The sequence below is a fragment of the Nanorana parkeri genome, unplaced genomic scaffold (assembly GCF_000935625.1).
Source record: "Nanorana parkeri isolate BGI_ZX_2015 unplaced genomic scaffold, ASM93562v1 scaffold2242, whole genome shotgun sequence".
NCBI classification, from domain to species: Eukaryota; Metazoa; Chordata; class Amphibia; order Anura; family Dicroglossidae; genus Nanorana; species Nanorana parkeri.
In genome coordinates, this window is record NW_017308510.1 from 162031 (window position 1) to 184757 (window position 22727).

A 22727-nucleotide genomic window follows, 5' to 3' on the forward strand; every position below is an offset into this window, starting at 1 on the left:
GCCAGTCAGCGCTGGAGGATTGGAGCGGGGAGGGGGGAATCCAGCCCCTCCCCTGTCATGGCAGAGAGCTGTGACAGGATTGAGAGGTGAGCGAACGCCGATATGTGTTCGCTCACCTCCCGATCTACAAGGGTCGGCTAGAACTATGAGGTGAGTGAAAAGCACTCACCTCATAGTTCTCCTTTAAAAAAAAAAGGTACTTGACTGCAGTTTTAAGATTTAAAAGGAGAACTATGAGGCGAGTGATTTTCACTCATCCTCATAGTTCTAGCCAACCTGTGACAATGAGACTGTCACAGGTCGGCTCAGTAGATCGGGAAGTGAGGGAACACATACCGGCGTTCGCTCACTTCTCGAGCCTGTCACTGCAGAGAGCCGTGACAGGGGAGTGACTGGACCCCCCGCTCCTCCAGCGCCGACTGGCTTAACGGACGGGGCGGGTAAAGCTGGCTCTGCCTCTAGATAGGCAGAGCCAGCTGTCACTCACGCAGCTGGGTGGATCCAGACATAATTGTCGGGATCAGTTTCAGCATCTCAGTATACCTTGGGTGACGGGGCCTTGGGTGACGGGAGGACGCTAGTTTGTGTCCTCCCGTTACCCTTAGGAGAAAAGCCCTAACCCCATAGTTCTCCTTTAACTCCCGAGTTTAGTGTCCCTTTAAATATGGATAATGCATAAGGTGACACTAGCAGGTATGCATGTACAAAATGTATCTTGCAATTTAGGGAGTTTGCATTACAAAATATATATGTTTTAGTTCCGATTTATTTCCTAAAGAAAACCTTCATAAGAGAGACACTAGAGTCAACTGCATTCCCAGAAAAATCAGCTTATGTATGTGTCTGAACATACACATACCACCTTTTAAACTATAAACAACCTTGTATAATATATCCCAGAGGCTTTGATGATTTGCCATCTGATAAATATAAGACATAACCAATATCACTTAGAGCCGCAGCCTAAGATATTAATCAAATGTCTTGTAAAAACAGTAATACGCATCTGCCTTTAGGTGATGAAATAAAACGGCTATTCAAAACATGACACTTCTTTCCAAACACAATTTTTGTTTTTGTGGTTTTAACATCAGGTCTCTCAAACAAAAGTATTTGCTTCTTTAGGCCTCATTCACACTGCCGCACATATACGCGCCCATATGCAACACATGCAAATAAATGGCTCCATACACATAGCGCGTATGGAGTCGTATATTTGCGTAGCGTATATATGCGTAAAAACAGAATGGAACAGAGATGCATCCGGGTAGCGTATTTACACGCGTATACGCACGTACAGCACATTAAAAATCCCATTACGAGTGATGCATTCTGGGATTGCATATAGTGCACGCATATCCAATTTTGCTTGCGTTGTGTGGGCCTTAGTGATCAGCATTTAGGAAATGTTGGTGTTTGTGACCAATTCATACACTGTACCTGTTAGAAACAGGTACATGAATCTGTCGCATGGAGGCCAGCACTGGGGAGGGGTAGCCATACCGGACACTCCATCCTCAGGGCAGCTCAGGCCTTATTCATACCGAGCGGTTTTTGGAGCTTTTCCGCAAAAAATTAAAAGCCAAAAAAAGCCCCCCCATATTTAAACGGTCCTGTTAACATCTAAGCGTCATGTCGCCTCTAGCAAGACATATTTTGTAGCACGTATTTACTTTAATGGAAAAGCGCAAAAACATGAATTTGTGCATATTTTCACATGCGTCTGTCCAATGACATCAATGTGCTGCAATCTGCTCTTTAAAATGCACAACTTTATAAATGCGCATAAAACATATGCACAAACGTGCAGCAAAATAAAACGACAACAAAAAACACACTTATTTGTTGTCGCTCAGGTGTAAATGCAGCCTTAGGCCAAACCTGGTAAAACACAGCATCACTGAGCTCCCTGCCCAGGTCACACAGGCAGGTGCAGCAGCTGAGGGCAAGCAGTAAGCAAGCTGGAAGGGAGTCAATAAGGAAAATTATAAAGCCAGGATTTACCAACCTGGCTGTGCCATTTATTAGGAGGCATGTCAATTGCAAGATTTGCTGAACAGTATTACAAATCATTTCACAGATAAACATATTACATCTGTGTATTTAGCCATTTATTAGGTGTTTTACCAGAAGGGATTTCAAGTTTCTCAGCTCACAGTTATACATTAAAAAAAAAAAAGTTGTAAAGTTTTGTTAACAAATGAACAGTACACACAAAAGGGCACTGCAGGCAATCTGTTTATTGGGTGGAATATATATTAAAAAAAAAGAAGAAGAAGAAGTAGTATTAAAAGCAAACAGCAGTTCATAAAATCTTCAACAAGTTTCAGACATCATAAAAAAAACATTACTTACTTATGAAGTGATTTACAAAAAGTGAACAAAGTCAGTAAAAGTGGTAAGAAAATGCGCGGTAGTCAGTCAAGCAAAAGGTTGTACCCAGCCTGGTAAAATCTGTGCCAAGCTTAGAGTCACACATAACCAAGGCGAGATACCCAATGTCATAACCAAGCGGAACCAAAGCTAAACTAAAACCAGTGTAGAGAAACAACATAGGAACACAGCAAATGTCAGGATATGCAGATTAGCAATGAGGTAAGGCCCAGCAATCAGATACAGGATGTTTAGCAGATCAAGAGCAAGCAAGTTCATAGAGATGGAGCAGGGTCTAGGCCAGCACTGATCAACTTAAAAAGGACCCAAGGGCCACATTACTTTACACAACTAAGGAGGTCCACAGCTCAATCTAGCTTTCAGTTTCAAAAATGTCCAGCAAACAAATATGGAGGCTACAGCCATATGCCATAAAACCACTATTTATACCACTAAAAATAAACCACTAAAAAAAAGGAGACCAGATAATAGAGCAACTAGGGAAGCATCAACAGCAGATCCCAGAAAACCAGAATAAAAGCTTTGGCTAGATAGCAGGACCCACAAAAAAGAACAGCAGACAAACAAAACAAAATAAAAAAATCCCACCAGTAAGCCAATCAAAGAGAGCCTTCCACCAGCCTAGTGCTCAACCATGCCACATTATACTACTGTGCACCTAGCCAAGTAACCCTCTGCTGCGGGAATTTTACAGAAAATAAAAGAGTTTCAGCATAAGCCATCACATAGCTATAGCAAATTCTAAGGGTTTCTAAGAAATTTTAGAAAACAATTGGACGCCTTGGCGTTAATAAATACATTTGCCTGCACATTCCAAGTTTTATCTCTTCTGAAAGGCACTCAGCAACCCCAGAACAATAAACCTCACATCCAAAAAAACAGTGTTTGAAGACTTCCTGAAAGAAGTATTGCAAGTCTGGACTCCCAATAGCTGCATATTTTGTTTTCTGGAGACAACAAAAAACATTAGCAGTAACCAAATAATGGATATTTTTTATTTGACTTTCAGCTCTTGTTGAAGCCTTTGAGTACCCAAGTCTGTACTCCTTTAAAGAACTTTAACAGGAAACAGTTTAGTTTAAACAGAAGTTAAACATTTGGGATACAAGTCTACACAAAATGTCAAGTTCCGTGTAAGAATGGCTTTTTGATCTGTGTAATTTTCCACTTGAGACTGACAAACACAGCAGAAAAAACTTATTTTACAAAGTTCCCATTAAGTTTGAATTTGCCTTTCAGCTCATGCAAATGTCATCTACACTGCAGCAACCCCAGAGGAGAGCAAATTTCATTTCTTAATAAAGCAACTGTAATACCTGACTGCTTCAACAATGAATATTGCAAATTATCATTCTGTAGGTGCATCATGAAGTTAGTGAGAGCGAAACACAATATTACTTGACCATTCTACCATATTAAGAATTTCTAGAAGGGCTGGCACACACGAGATAGATGCACAGGCACATTCAGCACCTGTGGATTCAGCCCCAGGTTGTTCTCTGCTGTCAGTGCGCTTACTGCCAGGGAGCCGGCTAGAAAGCAGCAATTGAAATTAACTTGGTAGGAATGTTTAATAAGGCTAGAGTATACAGAGTTAACAAACATCTGTAAATACAGGAAATCAGAGCAGTTATTTTGAATACTTATATTCACACCTTGAGTTTGCTTTATCTCAAGGCGCTTTATTTTCCATCATCAGATTTCATCAGACTCCCACAGCACGACTAAAAAATGCAATACCTCATGCAGAGATGTACAGGATGAAGACATAAAAGGTGGAGGACTTGTCTCACAATATGTCACCAGGCGTGAAACAACTAGCAGTAAACAAGTGAGCCTCGAGGTGGGCCTGAGACTCACTGTATGTGTAAATGCATTATTTGCATTAAGGAAGATGGAAAGAAAAAAAAAAAAACGCCCAGTACTTTCCAAACCACCCCTCCTAGATTTACCTGTGGCCTCTTGTATCCTCCACCACAACCAGGAAGTTAAACGTTTGCCAAACTTCATGGTTGAGGAGGGGCATACTGAGGGCAGAGGAGCCATAGGCTCCTTCTGCCATCAGTCAAACTCACTGTGAGGCTTGTTCACACCATATATAGTGTGTTCCAGAGCATTTAGCTGCTAGAACACTATCGCAGCATCCCCGCAGGCTTTCTGTGTTCAGGAGCGGGAGTAGGCGTGGTGGTGCATTGAGGTCAATCACACTGCAGCCATGCCCCCCACCCGCCTGAAGTGCGATCGCCCTCACACCAGATCGCGTGGCGCATCAATGCCTGCATTCTGGTCCAGTGCAATCTGGAAAAAAATTGTGCATGCAGCATTTTTTCAGATCGTACTAGACCGGAACGCAGGCATTGATGTGCCACGCGTTCTAGTGCCGGCGATCACACTGCAGGCAGGGGCATGGCTGCAGTGCCATTGACCTCAAATGCATCGCCACGCCTCCTCCCGCCCCTGAACGCAGGAAGCCGGGATGCGATACGGTGCGTTCCAGCTAGGGCTGCAACTAACGATTATGTTCATAATCGATTAGTTGGCCGATTATTTTTTCACTTAACCGGATTAAAAAAATAAAATAAATAGCATCCTTAATTTAAAATAAAATACAAAAATTCAGTGTTACAAAGTTTACTACAGAATAAAACTGCATGCATAATTTTTTGCAAATCGCACTGCACTGGAAAGCATGGCATTGCGGTACCGTGCGTTCTAGTGTGGGTGGTCACACTGTGGGTAGGAGACGCGTTGGGGTTCCTTTGAAATGTATGGCACTGCAATGCACCTGGCGCAGCAGAATTTGGCAGGCCAAAACCGAAAATGACTTTTTTCCCACCTTTTATAAAACATTTTTACTAATAATTGTATTGTAAGCACATTGCGCTTGAATAGCTTCAGCCAGGGAATTAAAGCTGCCAGCAGCAAGATTCTGCAGACTGCTGTTGAATGTAAATACAGCAGGTAGTGGGCGGGTGCAATAGCCAGCCTGCTATTGGCCATTTCAAATTCGAATACCCAACAGCAGGCTGGCTATTGCACCCACACACTGCTTGCTGTGCCCACCTCCCAGCGGGGAGGAGAAAGCTAGAGGATCTAACCAACTATCAATAATGAGAAAGGTTGACAACTATTCTCATAAAAAAAATCGATCAATTAGTTGGTTGCAGCCCTAGTTTCAGCAGCTAACAACGCTGGAATGCACTGTATATGGTGTGAACAAGCCCTAAGAGTGAGGGTCTGGCTGGGAGCACGCTGTGCGTGTCTATGGACGCACACAGCTAGGTGAAGGCACGGCGATGAGCATGGACGCATGGGTGCCTCCACAGCAGCTAGCTAGCTGATGGAGGCGCCTGCATGGGGGAGCGGCGCTGAGTTTGGATACCACTAGAGAACGAGGGAATAAAAATGAAAAAAAACAAAAAAGGAAGTTTGGCCCCCATACATAGAAACATTTTAAAAAGAAATCTGAAGGTATAACCCTTTTCCCTGGCATTTTCTGCAAACTTTATAATCCTCATTTTAGGCTTGAAAATTACTTAAAACCACCAAACATATATTTTCTAAAAGCAAAGACCCTGTAGAATAAAATGGTGGCAGTTGCAAGTTTTTATGTTTTGTACATAAAAACACTTTTTGTAAAAGTGTACTTAAGTTAATTGTAGATACTGAACGGGTTAAAGATTGCATGTGTCCATTTAACACTGATGCATATGGGAATACCAATATGCACCCCCCCCCCCCAGGCCCCCTCTTCTGCCCCCATGCAGTAGCTGAGAGCAATAGCCAGCCTGCAATTGGCCATTTTAACCCCTTCGTGACTGACGACGTATGTCCCGTTTAAACTTGTAGAGCCGACTGTCGGCTTTACAACAGGAGCGATTCTGCCGACTTACCTGTCGCCAGATCGCTTCAGTGTCCCAAAGATTGCATCACTTCCGGTCCCTGGGTTGTCAGTTCTGGGCTAAAATGAAAAAAAGGCCTCAGTCATGAGGGGTTAAATTGCAATAGCAAGCTGGCTATTACAGCCACCTACTGCCTGCTGTCAATCAGCAGAGGAGGACCTGAAGGAGAACCCCAAAAACATTTGATTTGGACTTATTCTCACACCAGCGGATTTATTCACCCAGAACAAAATGTACATGCAGTTTTGCTGGAAGGATAGTTACGCAATTTAAAAAAAAAAATAAAAATCATTATTTATTTGACCCCCTTGGAGTCAGCAATTCATACAGACTATTACTGTATTTTGCGTATTTGTGTATTACTCCATTTAAAGAATCGTTTTGCTTTTTCCCCCTTTACTATATTAAAAATCATTATTTGACCCCCTTGGAGTCAGCAATTCATACAGACTATTACTGTATTTTGCGTATTTGTGTATTACTCCATTTAAAGAATCGTTTTGCTTTTTCCCCCTTTACTATAAAGCGAGTGTCAATGGAAGCCAGCCTTTCATTTCATATGTGAGAAATGCTCAATGTTTAGTATCCGTGACTCTGTACAGCTCTACTGTATATTAACGGTAAGATGATCATTCATTTGAAAGCACTTTCTCCAAAACTAAGATTACAGATTCAGAAAAAGTTTCCATAGCAACCGAACAAAACTACAAATCCAGCCACAATTATACCAATCTCTTAGCGATAGATTTCAGAAGGAGGCAACAATGTGCACGTTTAATTTGTGCTCACCGAAAGATAAACATCTTTTTTTTTTTAAAGAAGGGAGAAGGAGTTAGATGCGACATTGTCAGCCATCATTTAGGACCTCAGAACTGATACATCAGAGACAACAAACTCTTCCACAAATTAACTATACAACAGCTGCCATAAACAAAAACAGCAAAGATAAAAAACAGAACTCCAGGCAATGATAAAAATATATATCACATGTTCAGAGCATGGACCTAGTACAGGCAATGCCAACATCACAACATCAGCGTTCCCAAAACAGAACAGTCTGCAAACCGATTAGCAGCATATAGGCAGCCTGCTCGGGTGACCCATTACCATTGTAAAACAAAAGAAAAGCGACTTGTAAATCATTTTCAAGCCCCACATAATGGCTTTATTTCCGGAAGAGAGGAGAGAGGAGAGAGGAGAGAGAGGAGAGAGAGAGGAGAGAGAGAGGAGAGAGGAGGAGAGAGGAGAGAGGAGAGAAAGAAAGAAAGAAAGTACACCAAGCATAAGTCAATTAAAATGTTAAAAAGAAAATCTAATGACATTATCTTGCCATACTTAAAGCTGAACTACAGGCAGCAGTAACTTCAGAAGCACAGTCCACCCTCAATGCACCAATCAACTTTCTTAATGTCAGAACAAATCTGCATCAAAAACCTAGAGTTTTGTTTTACCATCATCAGAAAATCCCTGTTTACAAATTCCTCTTTACAGTGCAAGCTGGGTAAGGGGTCTGCAGGGCTTTCTACATGTGTCCTATAGGAATACTATGCAAGATTACATCTTCCCTCTGTGTCCATGTGTCCTCAAAGCAATTTGACAGACAGCAGCCTACCAGTGCCCAATCCTTAGTGCCCTTAGGGCTCCTCCTTTAGAACCAGGACTTTCGTGGAAGTGTCACTGGTAGTCTTGGAGCTGCTGGTGGTGAACACAGCAAAAAGAGAAGCATTTGGGGTAGGAGACATGGAATGGTATTAGGACGCTTTTTACCTTAATGCTGAGAATGCATTAAAAAGTGACCCTAAACTGAGGAGTTAAATCCTAAAAATGCATTCAAGTACCGTCACAAAACTGTACCTTATTTGTGTATCAACCGGCTGTAGATCCTCTAATCATCTCTGAATTAATGCCGACACTGTCCTTCCTTCTGGGGGGTGGCTACTTTTGTTCCCCCTTGGTCCCTGTGTGTTGTAAAGTAGCCCAAGCTCACTCCCGTGATGGACTACAATCTCAATACAAGATAGTAAACTAAACATGAGATTGAGTGATACACAAGTTAACTACATTTACTTGAATGCATTTTTTCAGATGTAACTCCTGAGTTTAGAGTTACTTTAAAAAAAAAGGTAAAAATGCATTTAAACTACAGGGAACAGATTCATTATTTTTTACAAATATCAAGTCACATGCAACATTGTTTACTTTTACACATACCACTGGCGAACACTATGCTGTAGGCATAATATGCAAGATTATATCTCTGTTCTGTGTCCATACTGCTGGTTCTGGGCAGTGTACCTTTCTGTGCTGTGTGCAGTGACAAGGGAGGGGAAAACTCCCTACCATCAGTTATGCAAGATATGCATATCTGTACAGCTAGTTATTGGCAAGTAGGTGTGGTGTTGCTAGCTCTGTTACATGGCACACTTCTGACATCTGATCAATGGAGGAAGGCAGAAAAGGTGACACCATAGCTGCCAGCAGTGTACAGAGCCTTAAAAAGGTTAAGTCCACTTTAAAAGAAAGTGCACTTATCCTCCCCCCATCCGTGACCCAAACAATCCCTCCCTCTTCCACAGATCCTTAATTACCGAGATCCGACACACTCTGCTATTGATTGCAGCAATCCTCTCCCTGCTGGACTCATCTGCACATTACACCCCTATAGACTTCTATGAAACCATCTTCCAGATGGGAGCTAGACGTGGCCAAAAGGAGACTTGCAGCACTGAATGTCAACAATCGATCAGCAGCCATTAGCTCTCGGTAAGCACACATCTGCGGAGGGTGAGGGTGGGAATGTTTACATCGGGGGGGGGCAAAATGAATTAGTGTACTTTGTCTAAAAGTACTGATCAGATATTCACAACAAACGTTTAATTTTAAGGAAAGCCACCAGTCTTATGATTCTAGCAGTTAGTGAGAATCACAATCACCTTTCTTCAGTCATTATGCCACTACTGAAGCAGAAAAGAGAAGTCTCTGCTATTGTCACTGCCCTGCTTCACTGAAGCAGGGCAGAAACACTGATCAACTATCACAGTGTTTAGAGGCTACAAAGCAGGGAGAAAGAGCAGGTAAAGCCTGCACGGTCAGCTGTGTGTGCACACTTTGCATTAGAGAATAGAGCAAGTTGACCTCCAATCAGAGTAGTAGGATGGGGACAGGGAAAGAGGGGGGGGAGCAAGTGACTAGGATGTCACTTGCTCTTGCAGTGACATCCTAGTTTAGGCAGCAATGAGGTCACACTGCCTGCCCAGAACTTGTAGAGGAAGGGATGCAACCGGCCAGGAATAGGCAGCCTGCTGAGGCAACTAGTCACCATAACAGGATGTTCATTGCTGCTGACAATTTCCAGCCCTGCCTTTTACTCGTATTACAAGCATTAATAACAGATAAAGCAAAAACATACAAGTTTAAAAAGGTATGATATATATGCAGCTCGACCGACACACATTTGGTTTACTTCAGCTTTAATTTCCAGTGATGGATAAATGTATATACACACACACACACACACGCATCTGGAGCCTATACTCAAGTCATTATTCATAAAACTCGTGTCAGATGTTGACATGCATATAAAACTGAAATCAATGCGCATATTACTTTTAAAGCTTTCAGCTATTTGATAAACAGACCCTAAATTATAATTTGCTGAAATAAAAATCAAGACACTGGAACTGCAGAAAGTAAAACCATTAGGTGAGAGGGAACTAATCACAAACTAAACTGAGCTTCAAAAGATGATTGTGTGGTTTAAAGGAGGCAATTATTCAGAGATGTTTTGTTGCTGACAATAGTATATTAGTCCATTCATAGGTAGTGAGCAATGCAGTCAGTTCCATTATTGTAAGGCACTAAACAATTCACCCATGGTAGCTCCACTTCTACTGACATCTAGTGGAGAAATAAAACTATGCCAACTGTCTTCAAAAAAAGGAATCACCAATACGTTTACAGTTACCACAAATGCATCCAAATCAATACCAAAAATCAATAACATAAAATGTTGCTGAACATCCCATCAACAGCTGAACACCAACTACTTCGCATTTTGGCTTTCCAAATTAAAATCAAATGTGCAAGCTTGGATTTTAATTTTTAAAATGGAAAATGGATCAGTATTTATACAGCTGCAATTGTTACTAACATTGAACTGCCCATCTGTTTCAAGCAAAGCATACTCAAGAAATTTTGGACCATCTGTAAAAAGACATCTAACACGATGCAGCATTAATCCATCAATTCAGCAAAGTGTACAGGCACAGTCCTGGCCAAAAATATTGGCACCCAGGCATTTGTCAGATAATGCACCCTTCGCGCAGAAAATTGTTGCAATTACAAATGTTTAGGCATTCTCATGTTTATTTCTTTTGTTTGTATTGGTATAAACACAATAAAGTGGAGAAGAAAAAAGCCAAATCTGACACATTCCACGCAAGACTCCAAAAATGGACCGGACAAAATTATTGGCACCTTCCCCAAATTGCAAGAAATAATTGCATTCCAAATTTTTGTGGAAAAGCATGGACAATCCTAAGGTTACAAGTCCATCTCCAGAGATCTTAATGTTCCTGTGTCTGTGCACAACATTGTCAAGAAGTTTACAGCCCATGGCACTGTAGCAAATCTCCCTGGACGAAAGAGAACAATTGATCAAAGATTGCAACAAAGGATTGTTGGAATGGTGGATAAAGACCCTCGATCAACTTCCAGACAAATTCAAGCTGACCTTCAGGCACAGAGTACAACTGTTCTGTTTGCCTGAGGAAGGAGCCGCTGTTGTTCCGAAACGTTGCTATATGATGTGATATCAATCGAGTCAATAAACCGTTTTTTACTTGGAATTCTATTGGAGTGCAAGTGACTTTATACATACACTTATCTTGGATTGCAGAGGCGGCATCTGCAGTCACTTTGGCACCCACCCGACTAAGGGTTTTATTTGGTCAGGAGTGCGATGGGTACACTGGATTTTAGCTTGCACAATACATTGCCATCTGAATGAAAAGAGACGCTATGGTAGGAGACCCAGGAGGACCCCACTGCTGACACAGGAACAAAGTCAGATTGGAGTTTGACAAAATTTACCTGAGGAAGCCAAAATCCTTTTGGGAGAATGTGCTGTGGACAGACTAAACAAAATGACAGCTTTTTGGTGCAGCCCATCATTCTACCGTTTTCAGAAAAAGAAATGAGGCCTTAAAAGATATAAATACATTCCCTACAGTCAAACATGGTGGAGGTTCACTCATGTTTTGGGGTTGCTTTGCTGTTGAAGGCACTGGATGCCTTGACTGTGTGCATGGCATTATGAAATCTGAAGACTACCAAAGAATTGTGGGGTGTAATATAGGGCCCAGTGTCAAAAAGTTGGGTCTCAGTCAGAGGTCACAGGTCTTACAGCAGGACAATGACCCAAAAAGCACCCAGAAATGGTTTCAGACAAAGCGCTAGAGAGTACTGGACTGACCAGCAAGGAGTCCAGATCTAAATCCCATAGAGCACCTCTGGAGAGATCTCAAAACAACAGTTGGGAAAAGGAACCCTTCCAATCTGAGAGACCTGGAGCAGTTGGCGAAAGGACAGTGCTCCAAAATTCCTGTAGAGAGCTGTAACAAACTCATTGATGGTTACAGGAAGCCATTGATTTCAGTTATTTTTCCAAGGGCTGTGCTACCAAATATTAATCGAGGGTGCCAAAACAAAAGAACTAAACATGAGAATGCCTAAACATTTGTAATTGCAACAATTTTCAGCGCGAAGTGGTGCATTATCTGACAGAAATGCTGGGTGTCAATATTTTTGCCCATGACTGTATATACATTGGATTGTCAGATAATGAAGTGGTGCATTATCTGACAGAAATGCAGGGGTGCCAATATTTTTGCCCATGACTGTATATACACTGGTTGCTGCGTGATCGCATTGCAACCAGTCTTCCAAATATTCATCTAAAGAGCTTCTTCCTACCACCTAAGAAAAATAGGTCAATCTTGTGGACAGCAAACGCCACACAAATTCCCGAAATCAGCAGGCTTTTTTTCTTTTTAGATTGAGTGACAAATCACCTAATACGTGTGGGTTCGTGGGTTCTTAATGTATATATAAATAAACGGGGGAAACGCAACAAGATAGAAGTAATGCTGGAAGATGCACATAATCCGCATTATAATCAGAACCTTTTGGCTGTAATTACCTCCTCTCACAATGCTCATTGGATATCAATGAGAAGATGTTGATCTGTGAAACCTAAAAAAGGTGCCCATACACTGTACGATTATCGTATGTGAATCGTGGGAAATCCCAGAATCGTACTATAATCGCAAAGTCTATGGAAGGCGTGCGACCGTTACTACTGTACGATCGCACGTCTTCCGTCGAACAAGCACGCTGGAAAACCCGCCCAGAATCGTACGATTCTCAGCGGTGGCCTGCTTGTTCGACAACTGCCGAATGGGCCAGTGTGCACGCGCGCACACTGCTCGTTTAGCATTGCAGTCATCAGGGGGGCGGGCTTGCGATGATCGCAAGTACGATCTGCCTGTCCAAGATGGGCAGATCGTATGTTTTTTTTCTTTATTACTTTACAACCCTCGCAAGACAGAAGTCTTGCGAGGGTTGTAAAGTCTATGGCCACCTTAACACTTATACTAATCAGTAGTTATTGGTTACTAGCCAACAACCATTGTGCTTTGAAAGATATTAGAAGATATGGGCACTTTTGTCCATTGCTCTGCCTAACCAGGCTACTTGAAATGAAAGGGCTGCCTTAACAAAATGCATGTTAAGAAGTGAACCGCACATGTTGTAGAGAATGGCTACAGACCACCAAATCTACAGTGGACCTTAAAGCAGGGGCGGCCACAATTTTTCGTCTGGAGATCTACTTTTCAAATGACGAGCTCATTGAGATCTACCAACGAAAAAAGGGGCGGGAGGGGGCGTGGCGGTGCATTGAAGTCAATGGCACCGCAGCCAGGCTCCGCAGGCAGGCCCCTCGCCCACAGTGCGATCGCCTGCATTAGTGCCTGTGTTCCAGTCCAGTGCGATCCGCAAAAATGCTGCGAGCACTATTTTTGCAGATCGCACTGGAATCCTCACCGCTCTGCATTAGTTCTGTGACAGCGGCTCCGTCCTCCGCCGGTTCCTTCACTTCTTCTCGGATCCCCGCTGGGGAGAGCAGCGGGGATCCAAAGAAGCGGCGGGAGGAGAGGACATGGCGATCTAGCAGTCATCGCTACGCGATCGACAGGTAGATCGCGATCGCCCTTGTGGGCACCCCTGCCTTAAAGGATATCGGTCACAAGATTAACATGAAGGTGGACATTGCAGCTAGCCCATTGACTTCAGTACTTTTTAGGCAATTACATCGATCAGGAGTTCAGTTTTCAATCTGATGCTTGTTCTGGGTCAAAGACTGAAAAAAATCTTGAAGATAGAGAACCCAGTAACTAGCTTTTTCAGAAGGAATAGTAAGCAATGGCAGCCTTACAAAATTCTCTCATGACTGCTTTTATTTAGCTCTTGTGAGAAACAGAAATTTATCAAGACCAAACAAGTCCTTATTTTTGGGGAAAAAATCAAATCCATGATAAAACACTGATTTTTTTCAATCCATGATAAAACACGGATATTTTATTCAACCTGGAACCTTACCTTTGCTTTCTTCATACTCCGCATTGCCTTCCCCAAATCTTCCACATCAATAAGACCACCATCTTCTTTCTCCCCTTCAGATTCTGACTCGCTGGTGGTTTCATAAAGCACTTCCTGCTAAAAAAAAATAAAAACACACAAAGCTAAGATGAGGGCTGGGGGAATCATACTGCAGGTGATAAAAATGGCACATAATGAAACTATAAAGAGTGTTTTTTATTAGTCATTAGGACAAATCTGACTGATTTTACCTTTTAACCCTTTCGCTGCCAAGCCCTCCGGAACATTTTTCAAATCAGCTGGCCAAGCCATTTTTGAATTTTCTGCAATTTTTTCCTATTGATTTGATTTTCAAGACGTCCTTGGCAGCGAAAGGGTTAATATAGTGTTTTTCTCATCCAAGTATCAAAGAGACGTTTCCCATCCAGGGCAAAGCGACCGTTCCTCCCGATAGCCCTCCCTTACAGCATGGTAAACTCCACTATTTCTCCTCCTTTAAACTCTTCTCCCCAGTCTGTCTTTTTCAACTCTGGTTGACCTCAACAGTTTGCTTCACTGCAAGAATTATCACTTTACTCAATACCCTGTTCACTGAATGCAGTTACAAATATTTACAAAATCTGCATCTACAAAAACCCCAGCAAGAGAAATCCAGTCAGTGTGGCCAGTGAGAAGCTTAGGGCACCTGTTGTAGGAAGCCATAAATCACCATCAGAATCTCATCATGCAAACAGAGCAACCTTGCAACCATGCTTCACAGGTAAAAGACACACTTTGTGCACAAATGGGTTCAAATTCACCTTTGAGTCATCATGTACTTTTCACCTGGATATCTTTGATTTACCTCAAAGTCATCATGTTCTGAATCCCCGTGTTTGTTCTGGTCTGCATCCACTGTAGCAGTATTATGCTCCTTTTTAGATTTACATTTTGCCTTTTTACATTTCCCACTGCAGGTTTTCTTTTCTCCCTTCAGCAGAGCCTGCAGCCTGTTGAGGAACTTCTTCTTCCAGGCTCTGAAGTCTGCTTCCATACTGCCATGTTTACTATTCACTACATTACAGTCTCCCTCGGTGCGAGTCATTATGCGGGTAGCACTGAGCATCCACAACCACTTATCAATATTTATACCGACCTGTGGAACAAAAAAAAAAAACACAGATTAAGGATCAGTTTAAAAATATCAAAGGCCTTGCGACTCTGAAGTTTGCACACATTTTTCAACCTGTAGAGCCAGAAAAGTGAACACGAATTACTTTTTTTTTGTTATGCCACTTCTGTGTCCAGCCACCTCAATGGACAATTATTCAGCACCATCCCCTTGGTCCAACAAGTTGACCTAGGAAGCAGTAATGCTAAAGCATGAAGTAGCAGAGTTAGCTTCCCAACTAGCCAAGGTGTGAGTGCATCAAAAGACTGTATTGCCACTGTATTTAGTAGACTGCCTGGCATTTTGCTTTTTATTTGTATTTCAATGTATCCACCTTGTTATTCTATAATTTTTACCTATATATAAAGCCATGTTACCTTTAACCACTTGAAGGCCATAGTGTTTCACCCCCTTCCTGGCCAGGCCATTTTTCAGTATTCAGCGCTGCGGTACTTCGACTGATGTTTATTCTGTCATGCAACGCTTTACTGAAACGATTTTCATACCATTTTTTGGGGACAGATAGAGCTTTCTTTTGGTGGCTTTTATTCACCACTGGGGTTTTTATTTTTTACTATATAACAAAAAAAGTACCCTAAATTTTGAAAAAAAACATGTTTCCCTATAAAATGTTATGAAACATTTTTTTTCACCCCAATTTTTTGGTAAAATATAAAAACAACAGTTCAGGAGAATGCCAAGTTTTATCAGTGCGTTGCTGCCATACCTCTAGGACAGGGGTAGCCAAACTCAAGCCCCCCAGCTGTGGTGGAGCTACAAATGCCATGAGGCATTGCAAGATTCTCACAGCCACGACTCCGAGAGAGATGCATCATGGGATTTGTAGTTTGTTGTAGAACACCTTAATTCTGCCTGAAGCTCTCTACCATTCACAGGGTTCTAACATAAGACAGATCAGTTTCATTTACACAACCACTTGGGTGTCCTTACTTATTAAGCCAAAGAGGAAGCTTCCACTGAGCCCAAATGTGAAATGTCAACAACTGATGAGGGTAACTTAATTTAAAAAGGAGAAATTATGGGGAGAGTGAAATACACTCCTCCCCAGAATTAGAGCTGACATGCAACACTGAAGCAGTCACACGTCCGCTCTATTGACCGGGACTGAGCTTTCATATACCGCCCATCGCTGATCTCCCGATCTTCCTGTAGAGAACGGCGACTATCAGTCACTGTTCCCTGCAGGGATTCCCCCATCCACTCTATGTTCCTCCAGTGCCGACTAGAGGAACGGATGGGCACAGCTGGCTCTGCCTCTAGAAAGGCAGAGCCAGCTGTCAATTAAGCAGCGGGGTGGATCACGATAAAATTGTCGGGATCTTTCCTGGCTAAGGCACAGCTCTGCACGGTCAGCATATAGCGGGCAAGAGTTTTGAATCACAGGAGGACATTAGTATATTTCCACCTGTGACCCCTCAAGAGAACGATGGCAAAAAGGTTGGGCCATAGTTTTCATAAGGAAAAACAGCCAGTACTTCTCTAAAAAACAGTTATAAAATAAAGTTCAGCATTTGTTTTTACAGACCAAGCCCAGACTGAAGGTTTTTCCATTTTACATGTCCTTAAAAATACTACCAGACTGGCAAAACTCTCAAAAAATCATTTAAAAAGGTACTAAGGAAAAAGCTGCTGCATTGTGTGAACGTCTGCAAACAACCAAAGTCCTGCTTTGGATCAATAAACTATTTTTGTAGATAGCAAATTATGATGAAGCAGTTTATCCTTTCTTCTTCGAGGTTAAAATATAGTAACTCTGCGTTATGCCATTTCTCGATCTTAGGATCCATTTATAAAAAGGGGCAAACACGATTATTCACCAAGCAGATGTATGCTCATTTTATATAGTTCAGCTGTCCTTCACATCCAATGAGACTTACAAACTTGCATTTGCCAGTGTGATAGGATTAGAATAATTTTTTTCCAGTGGATATCTGTCCACTATTTGGATTACACCGATTGTTTTAACATTCACCAATACTTTTCAGCATCATATTTGCTAGTTTACATTCGCTGGACAAGCTCCCACTCTGTTTTTTTTTTTGCAATTTGGCAAGTAAACAAGGTAAACTGGGTGAAACAATAAACATTGGAACACACAGGGAAAACAAAAAAAAAAAGTAAAATTACTGTATTGTAGTGGCCAATGTAGACAGAGTTTCCGAGTCCAAATACTGCATATCGCAAACCTTTCAGGAAGGTTTTTCCAAAGCGGAAGTCGTTAGAGGCTTCTTCCAGCCATTTACAGAACCACTTTGCACTCTCAGTGGGCTGCCCATCAGTGTAAGTTGCAATCAGGAAAACACAAATACTTTGAGTTGTGGTCTGCAAAGATTAAAATAATTAAAATATCAATTGCTGGTTACTTGCAATTAAAACAAAAATTCAACAGGTTACTTTAAGGAAAACACAAGCACTAAATCAATGTATAGAACTCAAACAAAGGCTAAGAAGTACTGTGAATGATGTGTGTGACGATAATGAGGTTTGAGCATATTAAAAATATCAAATATGAAGTTCTCTTGTCCCCCTGCTTAAAGCAAATGCAACCTTTCATTTAGTTTAGGTGATCCTAAATTGCCCTCAGCTGGCCAGGTCTCTTCAAATTCCGAAGATCAGTGATCTGCTTATCTGGGCCTATACTCTTTATAGTTCTTAAGTGAAGCACTAAAACTGATTGTTATCTAGCATTTCCCCTGGACCTGGACCTTATCACCTGGCAATAATCAGTTAAAGTGATATAAAAAAAAATAAGGCTTTAATATCATTGGGAGGTTGTATTTATGGCAGATCTGCAGGGGTTTTTTTTAGTTTCTCAATTCCTCGTTTTCTAGTCGTTCCCCACATCCTCTCTCCTTCTGCCCCCAGCACGAGTGCCTCCATCAGCTAAGCAGCTGCTGTGGAGGCACCCGTGTGTGCTGGTTCATGGCCCTGCCCGCAATTGGCTGTGTGCGTCAATACAATAGACACAGACAGACCTGTGGCAGGCCACGCCCTTCCTCTCCGCCCCACAGCTTGGATTGATGGGAGAAGGAGCCGATGGCTTCTCTGCCCCCAATCTCTTTACCCACAACCAGAAGGATAAAAGAACGCTGAGCCTTTATAGCTACTACTAAGTGATACCTTTATGAATGGGATTGTACATGGGATTGTACATTCCTAACAGCATGGTTTTGCCAAGCTCAGCTAATCCCCTAAAATTAGCAATTGACAGGTTTTAGATAAAACACACAGGCCTGGTAAATATACTGACCCAGGCAACCTCAGTCATAAAACTAACAATATAAACCCAATTTCATCACTTGGAATTGGGCAGTGATCTTGTAACATAGCTGGGCCTCATCAAGATGAGAAAAGACATACCAAGAATAAAAAGGTGACAAAGATCAGCGGCCTGACAAGCCACTTTAGCTCTCCTGGCCCAACCAAGGTTCATATTTACACCAAGTTTGGTTTTAATTTAAAGCTCTTTTCACGAAGCATGATAATGTAAGAGTTGTCAGGCAGTATTTTATATGAATATTCAATTATCCTCCTAGTTATGAATTTAACCGTTTGGGAGGAGCAGAAGAGGACTTGCAAAGGCTCTTACCCAGCCCTGCCCTAGGGGCTGGCTTCATGACACTCCCTAGAGGGCTGAAAAAAAGATGCTGCAGAGGCAGCTGGAAGAGGTTCTTGTTCGTAACATCAAGAAAAGGAACTGGTTGACATATCTGAATCCTGAATCCCATCCATACATAGCCAGCAAATCAAGGCTAAATCTTGATCAGAATCCTGGTCGGCAGGAGTCCCCATTTTCTTGGAAAAATTCAAAAATTAGGAGGCAGCTGTCATTTGTAAGGACCACACAGAGCTCCTGGGATTAGTACATCTCTGTTTTAATGTACGATTTTGTTTTTATAAATATAAATAAAAGGGATGCACAGATACCAGTTGTGTGAGTACGAGTACTGATACATTTTTGTTTATTGTCATGTGACAGTTTTTCTAAAACAATACAGACTAATGATTTCAGGACAGTGGTGGAGCGCCAGAGCTAGGTCCCAGCTGCAAGCGCTGCAACCCTGGTAGTTCTCATGAAAATGCCAAGTATCTGCACTGGTACTCGAAAAGTATCTGTGCATCCCTAAAAATCAGTAAATAATAACGGTACCCTTATTGATAAGTGGGTAATTTTTGTCATACTGGCCCCCTGATTGGAAGTAGATACTCATCGGTTGGAATGATATCCAGCTAATGAGTTTATAATAGCATGGACAAGTTCTAAAGGGGGGAAAGGGGACACTGTGGTGAGACTATAGGCTTTTCAGACATGTTATTGTGTTACATATGATATTGGAATGTAACGAATTGTTACTGTACAAGATGGAAACTAAAAAAAAAAAATTGAAATACAAGAAAAGGAACTCTTGCAACAAGAAGTTCGTAACATCCCAAAAAAGTTCCCCTTAAACATCTGAATGTCATCTGTGTAAGCCTTTCTTGGAGATGAGCCATTCAGATTTATCTTTTGTTTATTGAACTGGACTCAGTCATAACTCATAAACCCAGGACTGTTAAGTATTCTGTTTAAATTAATTATGTTGTCTCTCTTTCTTAAAAATAATCTTTTTCTGTATATTTTTCTGCACCATTTCTTTTATCAAAAGACGATATTAAAAATCGTTCAGCTTAAAATACTCTCTACGCTCTAAATGCGAAAAGTATCCTTGCCTCTGAAGAGCACTACTGTATAGTGAGACCTGTCATATTCCGGTCTCAAAAGACAGAGGTATCATAGGCTTTGTTTAAGCATTTTGAATTGTCACAGAATTTGCTGGGATTGGTGTGCGCTTCCGTTAAAGCACCTGATGGCAGCTAAGGTTTGGTGTGTTAAGGGTTAACAGCTAAACAGGTGCAGTCAAAGCACAGGTTAAACAATTTATTTCTGAATTATCAGTTGATCATCCGTACTGAAGATTCTTCGTTAATGAAACCAGCAGATAAAAGGGACGCTATTATTATGATGTATAGCATAGATTATCATTCTGAAGCTATGCACAAACTGTCAGATACTAGTGTGTTGGGGGGTCAAATAAATTCTGATCCTCTGCCATCTATAAAAGATAGAATTACTTATCAATTCATTCCATCTCGATCATTTTCATGGCACATTGGAGAAAGATTTTGGTTTATAATCACATTCTTCATGGCCAAGGTACATCAAGCGATTATAAAACAAAAGCTCTCTCAAAATGTACAATGAACTAATTGGCATAACTAGGGACCACATTCAAACCCATTGCTATAGTCAGTAGTTAGATTTTTTTTTTTGCGTTTACCATCAATAGTCCCTTTATGATAGAGATAGCATGAACGGATAGGTGAATCCATCTTTTTTAGGTACTATGCACTTTATTCATATTAAAGAAGTATAAAAATTCTAGTGTGCTAGCCCTGTTTTGTCATCAGGAAAATAAGATACAGAAAGCATGTTTTTAAACTTTTTTGTTTTGATCAGTGTCCCTCTTGGAGATTTTTCCCAAAACATCCTGTCCTAACAGAAAGAGAGGGTAAATCTTTCCAGAAGGGACAAAGACCAAATTCATTACCATGCCAAGGCTTAAGTAAAAATGTGATTTGGCTCCATCAAACTGCAGTCAGCATTTTATTGATGTACACAACGCAAAACGATTAATGCTTATGGGCCTTTTTATTACCCACTGAGTCATATTTTCTGGTTATTTCTTTAAAAGAAAAAAAAAAAAGTTTAGCTCAGCAATCCAAGTGTATGTTTGAGGTTTATCACTGCTCTTGTTTATTTTATTTAGTAAATCTGCCTCACTAATATTTGTATAAGTAGTTCAAAATAAAACAAGTCAACTATCAGGCTTAGTAAATAAGAGCAGATCACAAAACAGATTAGCACCAACCAATGGCAACCAATCACGCATCACTCGACTAAGTGGACTGCAAAAATCTGCACTCTGAATGGTTGCTTTGCATTAGCACATATGTTCAGTATTGTTTGTCAATTAATAAACCAGCACATTTGAAAGCCATGTAATATATGAGGTCTCAAAACATTGTTTATTACGAGACAAATGAAATGTGTATTTTATTACATTGTTCGCTATTTCCATTCATGAAAGATTGCTGGAGCATAGACGATCGGCAATTAAAGTTTTTTTAATCAGCGATGGAGACACTTTCTATAGAGACAAGGTCACCTTAGGCCATAAACAAAGTTAATGCTAATGTGCCATTAAATTTACTAGCACTGCTGGCAATTTGGAAAAACACACTTCATAGAGATTCAATAAGCGAAACTAAATCAATTTGCCTCCGGACAGCTGATGTGTGGGTCAGGTAAGATGTGATTCTGTTATAAAAGGATGGGGGGAAAAAAAAAAATGCAAAACTAGTAAACCTGAAGATTTAAAGCAGGCGTTCTTAACTGGTAGTTTCTATTCTCCTTGGAAGTAAACAGAGGTATGGGGGCGGGATTACTGAATATCTACGGTCCAGTCAGGAAAAAAAAAAAAAAAACCCAAACCAGGCTTGCAGCATTTTTTTCTGACCGGACCGCAGGCATTGATGTGCCTTACGTTCCAGTAGAGCCAATCACATTGCACTGGAGGGTGTGGCAGCGGTGCCATTCACTTCAATGCACCGCCAAGCCCCCTCCCGCCCCACAACAAAGTGAGCTGACCGCAATGCGATTCAGTGCATTGCGACCAGAATCAGGCCGGAACGCACTGTGGCTGGTGTGAACTAGCCCTTAGATTTACAAGTTTAATTAATTCTTATGTTGTAGAACACAAAATTCTATAAGCCCTGAGCGATATGGGTCCTTCTAGAGGCATGTACTGAAATTCTTGCATCATTATTACATACGCAAGTTTATACTTTACTGACCATAGGAAGTCTTTTGAAAGGAGGTGTGTGTATTGCATATTTTTTATTATTCATTTTAAATACAAAATTGACTGAATACTTCCATAAGTAAGATGTGAATTACTGCATGCATTATTCCTGGTTACCAGTACTATGTTCCACATACAAATTAAAAGGTTTGGTGACAGCCACTTGTTATAAACAGACAGCAGGGCAAAGACACAATAGCTGACTTGCTTTTAATTTCCATGTTATTCAGCTAATGACATTTTTGCATGCCAGCAGATTGAAAGGACACTGAACTTCATGTTCCATCTCATCAAAAATTCAGTGTAAAGTGTCAAAGTAATGTAGATCAAAATGCTAAATACAGGTCAGCTAGTTCCTGAAAATGTGACACACACACACCACACACACTTCTGTAAAAAAAAAAAGCTCATCTTCTGTGCCGTTTTTGCCAGTGGACAGCATAGTTCCTAAAGTGGCACTAAACTCAGGAGTTAAATCTTAAAAATGCATTCAATTACCTTATTTGTTCATAACTCAGTGATAGCCACCGCTCAATGCTTACTCCCATGATGCACTATAACGTGTAGTTGGCCTTTACATTTTAACGCTTTCCCAAATGCACTAGTTCACAATAGTTGAACTATTCCCAATAGTTTTTTTTTGCCTTGCGCTTTTTTTTTTTTTTTTTAACCTTGTTTTTTCTATTAAAAAAAAAAAAA

At 41.1% G+C, this 22727-nt stretch overlaps 1 protein-coding gene across 1 annotated transcript in view; it reads right to left on the minus strand.

Moving 5' to 3' along the window:
- The window catches only part of LOC108801186 (S-adenosyl-L-methionine-dependent tRNA 4-demethylwyosine synthase-like), a gene marked incomplete at its 5' end in the record, with an annotated part of 110850 nt that extends 93402 nt beyond the window's left edge, over positions 1 to 17448 (minus strand). Inside the window, 3 exons of the mRNA XM_018573116.1 lie at positions 13956 to 14072; positions 14800 to 15090; positions 17254 to 17448. Of these exons, the coding sequence (XP_018428618.1) occupies positions 13956 to 14072; positions 14800 to 15090; positions 17254 to 17448 (603 nt within the window). The remainder of the gene's footprint in view (positions 1 to 13955; positions 14073 to 14799; positions 15091 to 17253) is intronic.
- Positions 17449 to 22727: the final 5279 nt, after the last annotated feature.